General features: G+C 30.1%; 1 protein-coding gene across 1 annotated transcript; it reads left to right on the forward strand.

The window, feature by feature from the left end:
- Nucleotides 1–5,809: 5,809 nt before the first annotated feature.
- On the forward strand, nucleotides 5,810–9,328 carry LOC134686490 (E3 ubiquitin-protein ligase XIAP-like). Its single transcript, XM_063546156.1, has 5 exons — nucleotides 5,810–5,890; nucleotides 6,069–6,228; nucleotides 6,830–6,969; nucleotides 8,239–8,533; nucleotides 8,752–9,328. Exons 1-5 carry the CDS (start codon nucleotides 5,879–5,881, stop codon nucleotides 8,928–8,930), a joined length of 786 nt encoding a protein of 261 aa, XP_063402226.1. The 5' UTR covers nucleotides 5,810–5,878; the 3' UTR covers nucleotides 8,931–9,328.
- The last annotated feature ends 4,560 nt before the right edge of the window (nucleotides 9,329–13,888 follow it).

Consider the following 13,888-nt stretch of genomic DNA (forward strand, 5'->3'; position numbering starts at 1 on the left):
GTAGAACTTTAAAGACCTTTCGACTAAATCCAATCAACTTACGATAAGAAATGTTTGTACAAAGTAATACAAATTTGTTTTATATTCGTGTTAACGTCTTCATAAACAACATCTAACAGTTAATACAATATTTGTTCTCTATTGGTCTCAATGAGAATGACCAATTCAAATAAAAAGACAACTATAAATTTCGATTTGTTTTCAGTATATCTATTTTTTGTTCTTAATTTATTATATTTTCGTCTTTTCAAATATTTAAGTACTGTAAAGAAAAGTATCATCGCATTAAGTTCTTACTTTAAAGAACATCACAATCTTCTCATATTCTTGATCTTTTCATATAAGGAAAGAATTTGCGTTGTTTTGCCACTCGTGAAAGTCGCGAAAAAAATTTCCACCTGCATTTTACGGGTAATGGATAAAAACACTACTGAGCTTCTACACATAGTCATACGCAAAACAAAAGATGAATTAAGACACAATATTCTTTAACATCTGTTGTAAACCACACTCTTATAATGATTCTGTTATTCTGAGTAGATTTCATACATCATATAATAATCATACCTTGACGACAAACAGTTATGAATGTACACAGATAACTAGTGTACCGAACAAAAAATAATAATAATGTAAAACAACCGTTTTAAACAGCAAATAATCGAATTGATATCAACATTTGATTTCACATTTGAATACAAGTTACATTTTATATAAGCTTAGGATTTCAAATAAAAAAAATACATGGAAAGCACTGAAAATTCATTGAAAAGGGGAGATAACTCTTCATTTTGTAGAAAATTTTGTTGCGTTGTTAGTGAACTTTAAAATCATTTTCTTAGCTATTCACTGTTGATTCAAAAATATCTCTTTGACATATATATATATATCGTTTGAATGATATAAACATTGCATTGGAACCAAAAATTCAGTGGGGAAAATATTATGTTGTGCCACCCATATAATAGGATTTGCCTCATATTTACTTGGAAAACTTCTTAAATATTCATGATTGTTAATTTCTAAAATTCAAGTAGGAAATTTAACTCCTTATTTTGAATTCTTCACAATATGAATATAATTATAAATGAGGTGATGTGATATATATATCGATTATATATAAACGATAAAAGAATGATTTGAAGGACATTTTTTTTTATACTTAAATATTTAAAAATAGATATGAAGCCATATATCAAATACATGTACATTTTTAAAAGTGCGAACCAAGAAACCCGTTTCTTATGTGTAGAAGTGATATGTTCTTGCATAAATGATATTATACCAAATCAATAAGATAAGAATCATTGTATATGGACAAAAACTTAGAATACCAATACTTATAAATATAGCAAATAATATTATTTTGACTATTTATCAATTAAATAATCTCAAAAACGTTTTGTCGTATAAAACATCCAAGGGAGTCAGGTTTCTCGGAAGAAAGTTCGGTCATTCTTTTAATATAAAATAATTTACGATCAATAGAATGATAGAATGCGTATAGAAAAAGTCATTTCAACTTTATTCTCAGTATCGATCTGGGAAGCCACACTTGTATTTTCAAATCAATTTCTTTACGTAGAATAAAATAACAACTGACCACTGTTTCACCTTTAATTATTGAATTCTTTGAAGTTAACAACTTAAGAAAATAAAAGTCGTGGCTTTCATAATTTGCTTTTAAAACCAATTGATTTGTAATAATTTCTTATTTTATCAAAACAAATATCAACACAAATATTTTTTATCTACATTTATTCAAAATCAAATTGAATTATTCCTACATTACATAAGTGTAGGTGAAAATATGGAATATATCCTTATTTTTATTATATATAAAGCCAACAGTAGTTTACCAATGTCCAAAGAGTCATTAATCGATTGAGAAAAAACAAAGCCGTGTTACAAACTTAACCCCAGGGAAACGCATCAACTATGATCTAATTAGTTTATTCAATTGTTTGGTGTTATTTTACCTTTATGTGATATAAGTACCACATAAAACGTAATTTGATGCTCATTAAGCATTTCATCATGTTTATTATTTGCATGTATTTTATGTTATTTCAACATGGGATTACACGATGGGTTTTAACCTTTAGTTATAGAATGGACATGTGTCTTTTGTATTATGTGAAAACGGCAATATTGTTCTTGGTTTTCATATGATGAAGATATAATAAATTAATGAGTTATTTTAAGGTCTGGAGCTTGCATTGCAGTACCTTCTAGTAGTCTTTTGTTAAGTAATGTATCGTTGTCATTTTGCTCCTTCCGATAACTATTCATGCATACTCTTATCTCTTCAAATTTAATGTTACTGTGTGTATTAATAGGTGTTTGTTTATTTTTATTTGAATTATTATTGTGTACGAGTGGAAGCAGTTAAACACTCAACAACACAACACAACCACAAGAATACACACTTTAGTTCAAGTACCATACAAAACTTTTTCGTCACATTAGTTCCTTTTTTTATATACAAATACAAATACAAATATACAAATATTTTTATTGGCACAAACACAATTACAATAATTGGCAATGGCCCATACAACTGATATACAAATAGTAATAATGCATAGAATATCAACTTAGGCATATTTCGAACAATATCATCGAACGATATCAATATCATCAACAGTATTAAATGATTAAAAAAAAGATATATCAATTACATAGTTGGTCAAACAAAATAAGTATTGAAAATAACGACAATATTAATATGTAATATTATGAACAATGATTATTAGCAATTTTATAGAGTTTGTTCTGCTTTACGCAGGTTCAAACTGTCTGAGATGAAAGAGGAAGTTAATTTTAGGATTGTGTATGAATTATTATTTAATAAAAAGATTATATTATTTTCATGTTTTTGAAATTTTGTAGGATCAACAATTATCATTGAAACTTTATGGTAAAATATGTCCCTCTTAGTAGAGTATTTTTCACAATGTAAAAGAAAATGTTTTTCATTTTCAATTTGACCAGAATTACATACAGAGCAGTATCTCTCATTTCTGGGAATATTTAGATGTCTCCCTCTTTCAATCATCAGTGTATGAGCGCTTATACGGATCTTACATATTGCAGCTCTGTCACTTCTGTTTTTTAATATATCAACATAGGGTGGTCTTCTGCCCATTATGTAGAGACTTTTGATAAAAGTCTAACTTTTTGGATTCAAATATATTTGCATTTTGAACTTGCAAACATTGGTCATTAATTCTTTGTTTAATAGAATTTAAATTACCTTTAACATAATTAAAGTTTTTGATGATATAAGACATTCCAAGTTCATTCAAAAGACTCTTGACCTTTTTGACCCAAGGGTTTGAATCTACAGATTTAGTGAATATATCATATGCCAAAGAATTTTCCGAAGAAACTATATGGTTCAGGTAGTTGAATATTGAATATAATATTTTATTTTTTAAGGGAATTCTATTAAGTTCAGCTCGACATCCATCATTAGATGCCTTACAGTGAACCCCTAATATGTCTTTGATAAATTTAACATGAAGTTTTTCAAATGGATCACAATTGTGACTTGGATTGTATCAATTGGCAATCATATACAATTATCTTTCTACATCATATTCTATTGATTTCACGATGGTTTTGATTTGTATTGATCAAGTTCCTCACCTGCGATCTTGTTCCAAAATATGCAGACGCTCATATTTTACATCATTTGTAAAGTAGGCAATAACCTCCACCTTTTTTCTATTTTTAGAGGCATCCGTTCTTACTTTTCAATTGTTAATGTATTAGAGTCACGACTCACCGTGGAGTCCACAAAAGTTGATTAAAAAGTTAATGTTGCATGTATTGTCACGTTAACGTTTATCCTTCTAAGTATAGCTATAAAATGAAATTAGGTAGATTTAACATGTTCAAGTCTTAAATCGTCGAGTAGTACATATAAAAAGATTTAAAAAGAACGTAAATTTCTTGTATATTCTATATTTAACTAATGGATTTCTGATCTATATAGATAACATAGAAAATGGTAGAATATATATCCTAGGAATGCGTAAAATGGAGTTTAGTGAACTAATAATAGTAACTGCAATTTTTTTTTACAAAAACGGGGATGGGGGATTAAGAATCAAAAGAAATAATATTTAATGTGTAATCTTATTTTAATGCTTTATATAAACTGCGCTAAAACATTTCTATTTCAAATTCAATTATATGCATTTTACAGCTGAAGTAACCAATATAATTACCATAACTACATTTTTCTATTTACTGTCAATAGTAGCTTTAATAGTAACATACACATATAAAATTATGTAACCTTTCTCAAACATTAAAAAAAATACGAACTTAATAGTAAAACAAAGAGAATAGAAAACCAATAGTAGTTCAAACAATTTTTTCTAGCGTACTGCATTTCCGCTAATTTTTCAAAGTCCCATTACTACGTTTCCGCAAATTTAAAGTATACGTTTCCGCAATTTGTATTTATTGACTTTTCCAGAAATTTACCCGGAAAATTATAGATATTTGAATATTATAATATAAAATAAATATTTCAATTTTATTTAAAAAAAAAGAAAAGGTTCTGATCTTATATCTTCAATATATTAGATATACCTAGTTGACTCTGGTAAGGATTTTGGTAAATGGCTAGCTCATTTCTTTGGTTTGGCTTACTTGTCAACTGAGATGATCAAAGCATGTTTTGTTGTATTAATAGCCGATTATTCATCTGACGATAAATGCATGAAGTTTTTCCGATTATATTTTGGAATTTTATATAGAGAGCAATTCGGGATTTCCACCAACCAATTGAACATCACCTCCTGACCCCGATCAAAAGAGAACAACGACTAGTGCCGAGTCTTTTCATGCCAACCCGAACGAGCAGAGTGACGCTAGCCGTCCTAACATTTTTGTCTGCGTCGATGTGTTCATGGTGTTATTGAAACTGAAAACAACCTCTTACATAAAGATGAGAACTGATTTTACTCTAACTGTTAAAGCACCCGGCGTTCGGAAATATGAAAAGGAAAAGATGGACTTCCTTCTTGAACAAAATACAAAACTTGTAAACAGTGAATGTACGACATATTGGCTACAAATATTCTGCCAGCACTGACTTATGAATTCATAACAAGATATATCGGATAATTGTATCTTTTGAACATACGTTTTCATCCATTTTGATGATGAATTTTACTTGCATGCTTTGATGAACTTTAACTTAATAAATATTGATTTCTTTTTATTATAGCTTTGCTTTCGATCAACAGGTATTCCTTAATTATTTGTGGAAAAGTAATAATTATTTTTGGTGAATAGTTACTTTTTTTCCGGAAAAGTAAGATATTTATTCATGTTATTTGCGGAAACGTAATTTTTTCCCCCGGAAATGTCATCTTTATTACCGGAAAAGTAATGCCAATTTGCGGAAACGAAAAACGCCGATTTTGTTAATATTGCAATTGTAAATGCTAAATGGAAGTCCCTTCACCATGTTCACATGCATGTTTTAAAACCGTATTATAATAAGAAATGCATACACGTGTATATTTGTTTCATTTAAAAATTAATCTATATTACTGATATATTTTATAGACAACAATGATCTTTGAAATAAACTAATAAAACAAACAATTTCTCCATCACCATCTAGCTCATCTTATATATAAATCAAACCTCTTCCTCTTATTTAAAAATACTTCATCAAGGTAAATAAATATAGCTTTATTTTTATATGTAAAAATTACCCAGATGTTATTTATAGAAAAGGAAATTCTTTTCTATTTTTAGGAATATGAAAACCTCTGCGTTTTAATAAATCTAACAGCGGATATAAAAGATCAAATTTTAGTCGTAGTTATATTTTGGAAATATCTTAGACGATATGGGTTGTGAGGTAAAGTATTCAAGTAAAGACATTATTATTTTTGTAATTCCAAATAATCTTGCAATCACATTGCATTGCTAAAATGATATTCGAAAAAAAAAGATGCAGTTGATTTTTTTGTTATTTAAATGTTTATAATTTTGTATGGTTTGCATATTTCTAAATAAATGCAAAATTTATATTACAGATACTTATTCCACAGACACCACAATTTGGACGTCCAAGAACAGGAGCAAAACACAGAGAATACTCATCCTTCCTGACAAGAAAACAATCATTCAACTGTTCTCAGATATTAACTGGGCAAAGTGTGCATAACTTAGCGTCAGTAGGATTCTTTTATGCAGGTAAGAATGAATGACTATATATGCAGACAACAGAACAAGTGTTTTGAATGTTTCATTCATGTGTTTAGGCCGATCACTTGTTCAGTTTCGTTACTTCTTATTATACCAAGTTAATAGTACTCGGAAATATATACACATTATTAATATGAAATAATAATTAAATATTTGCAAGATAACGTAAAACAAATAATTCCACGAAGCGTACGAGCGTTGCAAATTTAGTTTCTTCTATTGGGCACTCATTTTGCTGGCTGCGAATGTGAGTTAAGCGACTTATATATAAATTGTGTATTCCTTTTGAACAATAAAGACGGATTTATTTTTGTTTTAAAATCGTATTCATATGTCTAGAATGTACACACACATTGCATTAAGAAATTTCACCACAAATGAACAAATTAATTGATCCAAATGCTAATTTTTAAATTGATATATTTACTTTCTCGGAATACAGATGCAGCTAAAAAAATGACGAACTTTCTGTGAAGGATGTTCACTTCTCTTGGTTAAGGAATTTTGTCAGATATTCGGAAGCCTCTAGTTTTATCCATGTAGTTTCATTTATATTTTAAAAACAATGTTTACCATTTTATGTATATAGGTTACAAGGATTACGTAAGATGCTTTACTTGTGGAGTTTTGATAAAGAACTGGCAACAGGGACAAGACCCTTTAACGGAACATAGTCGAAGATCACCTGGTTGTAGCTTCCTTCTACACCCAAGAGTTCACGAGCATCAAGTAAGTAATATTTGTTTGTTTTCGGAATTAGAAAATATATTAATTAAGTTGTTCATTTCTATGTCATTTAATCTCTGGAGGCAAGTTATCTCATTTGTAAATATAACACCTTTTTATGCGATGCTAATTTTTTCAAAAATTAAATCTTACTCTTTTTAAAAACCCAAAGCCAAACTAATCTGATAGAAACATATTTTTTTTTTATTAAAATATGAGATTAATTACTAGAACTTCAAAAAACTTGCATAAAAGACTATGTAACCACATTCATGTATGAATTATATTCACATCAAACATTTTCATATTTTTTGACACTAGCTTCTTTAAACTACCACTTTGGTGGTAAGATTTACGGTAGCACAATACAAAGATTTCTTCACTCCCAATCAGACAACTTTAAACTGATGTAATTCATTTCATCCTTCTTTATATTTTATAAATGAGGGAACAAAAGAAAGAAGAAAGATTAATCTTTTAAATTGTAATAATTTCATTATGACATTATTATTACATAATTAATTATTATGTAATTAGTTGCTATATTGTGATGTCCATACTTGATTGAATTTAGCGTCTTTGTTTTTCATAGCATCCCAAAATATTTTATATATCTTGTACAACACAGCTTGACCTCCACAACTGTGTCTCAGATTTTCAAAAACATCAATAGAACAAATTTTATACGTAATTGAATTTATTGGTCTCCTATAAATTGATATTGCAAACTCTTTTGAAGATTTAAGAGAGAATGAAAACTGTTTTGGAGGTCAAACTGTGTTGTGCAAGAATCTATAAAATATTTTCGGATGCTATGAATAACAAAGAAGCTAAATTCATTTAAGTATGGACATACATATATGGCAACTAATTACATAAAAATTAATTATGTAATAGTTATGTCAAAATGAAATTATCACAATTTGAAAGTTTAATCCTTCTTCTTTCGTTTGGTATCTCAAAATTTAAAGAAAGATGAGTGGAAATACATCAGTTTAAAGATGCCTGATTGGGGATGAAAAATCTTTGTATTGTGTTACCTTAAAAGACTTTTTTTTTATTTTTTTATTTCAGACCAAAAAATAGTTAGAGTATGAAAAAAAAATTTAACAATAACAAATATATTGACGTATCTTTTTTTTTATTAGGTTTGTGAAAATATAGACATTATAAACATTCTTAGAATTGTTTGTTGGTAACAAGAATAAAAAATATTAGAACATTTATGATGATAAAAAATGAACTATATATCAAAAATCGCTTTCACCTTAGGTTGAAAGAACAAACGAATCTACTTCAAATGAGGAAATAGAAAGACTTTCAGATGACATCCAAGCAAGGCTTAACATACGGTATGACAATGTTGCTATTCAAAGAGCCTATGAGTCATGTCTTGCAACAAACAGCGGTTTAAGGTTAGTTGATATCAATCAACTCACAAATAGACTTCTAGACTTGACAGTTGTTGAAAATCAGATAACAGAAGAGACAACACAACATAGGCAAGGTGGCGCTGTACTAGACCAATTTCTGCAAGAAAGAACTCCCAGTTACATTCAGCGTATTGGTATGTCACATTTTGTTAATAACAAGTAAATACAAGAGCAAATTAACGAACATTTTAACATACTCGTATTTAATGTAAAAAATTTCAAATGCATTGCGTGCTCCTTTTTTTATGAAGGCTTAATACTGGCTAAAAATAAACTAACTAAATCATTTTACAATTTGTTTGTGTATTTTTGAAAAGACATATTGACGTACAAAGCATATTCTATTTTTTAGAACAAGAAGTTCACCAGCTTAGAGAAACGTTGATGTGTAAGATATGTATGGATAACTCAGCGAATGTTGTGATCATGCCATGTGGACATTTCACATCATGTTTGCAATGCTCTTCTGCACTGACAAATTGTCCTCAATGTAGAGTCGGCATTTCATCAAGAATTAAAGTTTTCCTCTGAACACATATCCGATGCAAACTAGTTGAAGTAAATCTTCGAAATGAACTTTATCGTACATTGGAAACCTACGATTCAAAGTCAGTTTCAGTCAATAGGCAGCTACAAGCAGATAGTTCACAGTACAAGTGTTGTGATAATTTGCATTAGTTATGAAACATTTCTTTGGTTAATCTTATATTACTTTTATGTACCCACATTGACAAATGAAATATTGTTTAGTGAAGTTTTTCATTATGAAACCAATATAACATGCTTCATTGAAACAATGTATCAGTTAGTTATCATTTTGTTATGTACATAGTTATGTAGAGCAGAGGTCACTGAAGTATCACATGACCATGAGCAAGGAGTTTTTTCATGATACTCAATAATATCTATATATAAATATAATTATAGTAGTATCATTTATTTATTTAAAAAAAAAAATTTAATTAAGCAGCACACCATGAAAATCTAATGGGAACTAGCGGTATACTACTATTGCTATTATAGATATTTCAAAAAATGATTACAAATTAAAAACATTTTTTTATTGATAGATGTACATGTATGCATCATAATCTAATTATATAATGATAAGATTAAGTAATAGTAATATAACAAGTTAAGGTATACAACAGAATTTATCTCATGAAAAGAGGGTACAGGTAGTAAGTACCCTTCTGTAAAAAAAAGATTGAAAGTGAATTTTTAAATATCAAATTAAAAAAAAATATAGGCCAACACTTTTTACATGATGCATAATCTAATATTTTAACAAATGCTCAATGCTTTTAATCAAATTTGTTCTTCGTTTGTTGTTTAAGGGCTTCAAATAAAGGATAAAAATACAGAAACAGCAGTATATTGCTGTTCGAAAATCATAAATCGATTGAGAGAAAAAAAAATCTGGTTATAATCTAACACTGAAAAAAACACATCAACTATAAGAGAAAAACAGCGAAATAACAGAAAAACTAAAGTGCAAAGACCAAAGCAAAATGTAACACACACAGAAACGAACTATAAGATAACAACTGCCCTTTAATCTGACTTAGCACAGGACAATTCAAGAAAAAAAAAGTGGGTTGAACCAGGTATTGTTGGTAACCAAACCTCGCGCTTTTATGGCAATGATAAATAAAACACTAAAAGGATATCATTACATGACAGTACTACAGTAAAATTAATGCAAGAACATTCAAGATAGAGAAATACACTAATAAACAATACAATAATTCACTTCTACAGTTAATACTTATCAAAGTGCAATTCTGAGGATTTAATACGCCTGACGCGCATTTCATCAACATAAGACCAATCAATGACGCTCAAATCAAAATAGTCAGAAAATCAAACTGGCATAAAGTTAAAGAGCATTGATGACCCATAATTAAAAACAAATGTGTCAAATACGGCTAATGTTATCTTTGACTGGGACAAGAAATTCCTTAGTATTGAGAATTATTCATTCTTTTTCAATCAGTAAATTTATAAGAAAAAAGCAACAATATAATTGAAATCTATGTCGGCACCGAAATGCTGACAAACACGTAAAAATAACTATGGTAACACATAAAAAGAGCACGACAGATACACACATTGTCTATCACACGACATGATCGACGCAACACAAGTGACGTCATTTGTAAAGTTGTAAAAATTAGATATACAAAATGTAGTTCGAGATTAAGTTTGGAACTATCGTATCTGGTGTAATTTATAACAATTACAATACTATAAATACAGAAATGTGTTGGTAATTAGATAATGAATTGTATGTATCTACAACAGGTACAGTAACTTCTACCTCATTAATTGACTGACATCTAGACGCTAACAATAAGGAGGGTTGAGAACAAACTTTACTTAAAATGGGAGAATTTACAACTGTAGACTTTCAAATGTTTTATTAATCAACATTCCAGCACCCTATCTCCCTGTTACTTCCATATCCCATAGCTTAAACCAATGGTTTCTCAGTCTGAAGTTTTTCGGTGTTGTATTTTCTTGTTGTTTTGTAGTGTCTTGTATGATCTATGAGTTTGATTATACCCTTGGTATATTCCGCTTCTGCTTTATAAATATATATGCATGTGATGTGTAACTTGAGCATATAAACACAATTGATAAGCATTGATACATGCGTGATGTATAAGTATATTTTGAATGTATAAATACATTTACAATGTTAAACTACAGTACATTTTGGATACATACAAACACGTGGAATTTCTAAATACACAGTCTAGGAAAATATATTTTAGACTTTGTCAACTGATTTTCATACTTTTTTCTTATGTTGTACTGTTACACCACTATCCAAGATAAGGGGAGGTTTGCTCCCTTCCGCCACATTCTGTATGTGCCTGTCCCAAGTCAGGTCTCCGAAATTGAGTGATTGTCGTTTGTTGCTGTGGTCCATGTTTGCTTTTCGTTCATGATTTGTACATAATTAAGACCATTAGTTTTACATTTGTCAATTCTGGACCTTGCATGGGTAACAATGCTGTATGGACTTTGCTCACTGTTTAAGGCCGAACGATGATCTAAAGTCGTTAATTTCAATACCCTTTTGGTCTCATGTGGAGAGTTGTCTCATTGGTAATCAAACCAAATCTCCTACTAGTATTTTGTGCGCGATTTTAACGAGTTAATTAAGAAATTTCAAGTTTAATTGGTAGCAATTTCTGTAGTTGCATGTTTAAAGTATCAAAGGGACGGAGTTGATTGAGTTGAACCCAATATATAAAGATGGATTGCAAAGTATAATTAAAATCCAACGACTTCATATCTTCATATGGAGTTTACTGACCCCATATATACCGTATTAGGTCACTAGCACACTATGTAACCAATAATACTAGTAATAGCTATACTACAATATAAAAAAGAAGATGTGGTATGATTGTCAATGAGACAACTATTCACAAAAGACCAAAATGACACAAACATTAACAACTATAGGTTACCGTACGGCCTTCAACAATGAGCAAAGCCCATACTGCATAGTCAGCTATAAAAGGCCCCGATAAGACAATGTTAAACAATTCAAACGAGAAAACTAACGGCCTTATCTATGTAAAAAAATGAACGAAAAACAAATATTTAACACATAAACAAACGACAACCACTTAATTACAGGCTCCTGAGCTATCTGGCATGCCTCTTCTATCTTTTGCGAGTACAAACGACACCTCCCAGTTATCTATATGAATTCATAAGGGCATTATTAGTATACTAGTGTTCAAAAGTCATAAATCGATTGAGAACAGAATAAATCTGAGTTACAAAATAAAACCGAAGGAAGCCCACCAACTACAAGTACCATATTCCTGACTTGGAACAGGACATTGAACCGTGTTTTATGACTAGCCAAACCTCCCGCTAATATGAAAATGATAAAAAAAAATCCGCGTAAATAACAACTCTACGGGACAGAAATATTTTATTAACACACGCAAGAACACTAATGACAGAGAAACGCGCAAACAAATTATATAATAGTTGACAAAACATACAAACTGCAAAACAACAACAAATATTTTCCAACAGACACCACAACCAGTGACGTTCAAACATAACGAACATTCAATATCGTACAAACAAATCCTAGGACATGCAACCGTTTTGAAAGGGTTAGTGATATTGACGTTTTGAACTAAATCATCGAGTATCCTTTGACTTATCTATCTGTATAATATTAAAAGACCGTTAGCGTGTTTTGGTTAATCAATCGTTCAGGTTTGGCCGTAGCAGTGACAACGAAGTTGTTCTGTACGATGATACGATTTTCCAATGATAACAAACACCATAGCTTGTATGCATTAACTAATCATGGTCAGTCTGTGAATGTAAAAATAAGAACGATAAGGATTAGAGCGATATTGGAACATCACGAATAGCCAGATCGGAACTGGTGACGTCTCAATCTGCAGTTAATGCTATACTATTTTACATTTTGATCTTAATCGTCGGGATAGACTGTAAGTGTAAAAATAAGAACGACGAGAATGGGATTTGAACTCACGCGGAGAGGCCCTAATAGACTAATAGTCTATCGCCTTAACAACTCGGTCACCTCGTCTTGAAGAACCAATTCTTAAATATGATTATCTTTCCTGTGACTAAGTCACGGAATTTGCTTGGTCTTAGATTTAAAATATTCTTCACTTTTTTTACTTTTTGGCTCATACAAATAATGTATTTATGCAAGGTGAAAATAAGATTCAAGTTACCAGCTAGCATAGTCATAAAAGGTTTTTATTCATAAATCTGTGATATCTTCTTTCACTTCATTCCTCAAAACCATGTGAAATGATGCGACTTTGAGGTTAGAAAAACGCCCGTCGTCCACATTTTCCTCAAATTGAACTGAAAGCCAATGAGACGGATGTCATTTATCGTGGTCTATACATTTTGTACTTTATCGTGATGGTGTTCATAACATTTACGGGTGTGATTTGTTCTCCTCGTAACTCTGTTAGAGCAGTTTCTATATAAGGAGCTCACCCCTGTATACGAAATCACTGACGTGTGAACACATGCACGAGTATAACGTATCAATTGAGATATGTAAAAACCATACAACGGAGCAGAGGGTATGTTACTGCTATGAAAATTGGAAATTCATGATATGGAAGTTGAAATCATCCAGTGTGTGAAAGATTTAGTGTGAAGTCGTCCATCTGTATCAAGATTATGGAAAAAATCAAGGTATGAAGCAGTCCTTGTATTAGTGGTTTCCTTAATTATATGTTCACTAGATATATAAGATGCAAGTACTGAATTTAATGTGGGTTATTCAGTGATAGGACATTATAAATATATCTGAAAGTTTAAGTATTTTGCATAGTGTTTTGCTTGTTTTAGAAGGTTCTTAATTAATTCTGCTTGATACGAGTTCAAAAACACGTCGGCCAAAAGGTGATTTTGTAAAATGATATCCTTTGTAAGTGAACGATGTTTCAGAATATGTA

Source organism: Mytilus trossulus, chromosome 10, assembly GCF_036588685.1.
Source record: "Mytilus trossulus isolate FHL-02 chromosome 10, PNRI_Mtr1.1.1.hap1, whole genome shotgun sequence".
NCBI classification, from domain to species: Eukaryota; Metazoa; Mollusca; class Bivalvia; order Mytilida; family Mytilidae; genus Mytilus; species Mytilus trossulus.

What these genes read in the sequence shown, in the direction of transcription:
- LOC134686490 (XM_063546156.1), top strand. An exon ending in AGTAGGATTCTTTTATGCAG is followed by an intron (nt 6,229 to 6,829) that starts GTAAGAATGAAT and finishes TTATGTATATAG; the next exon opens with GTTACAAGGATTACGTAAGA. An exon ending in CAGTTACATTCAGCGTATTG is followed by an intron (nt 8,534 to 8,751) that starts GTATGTCACATT and finishes TCTATTTTTTAG; the next exon opens with AACAAGAAGTTCACCAGCTT.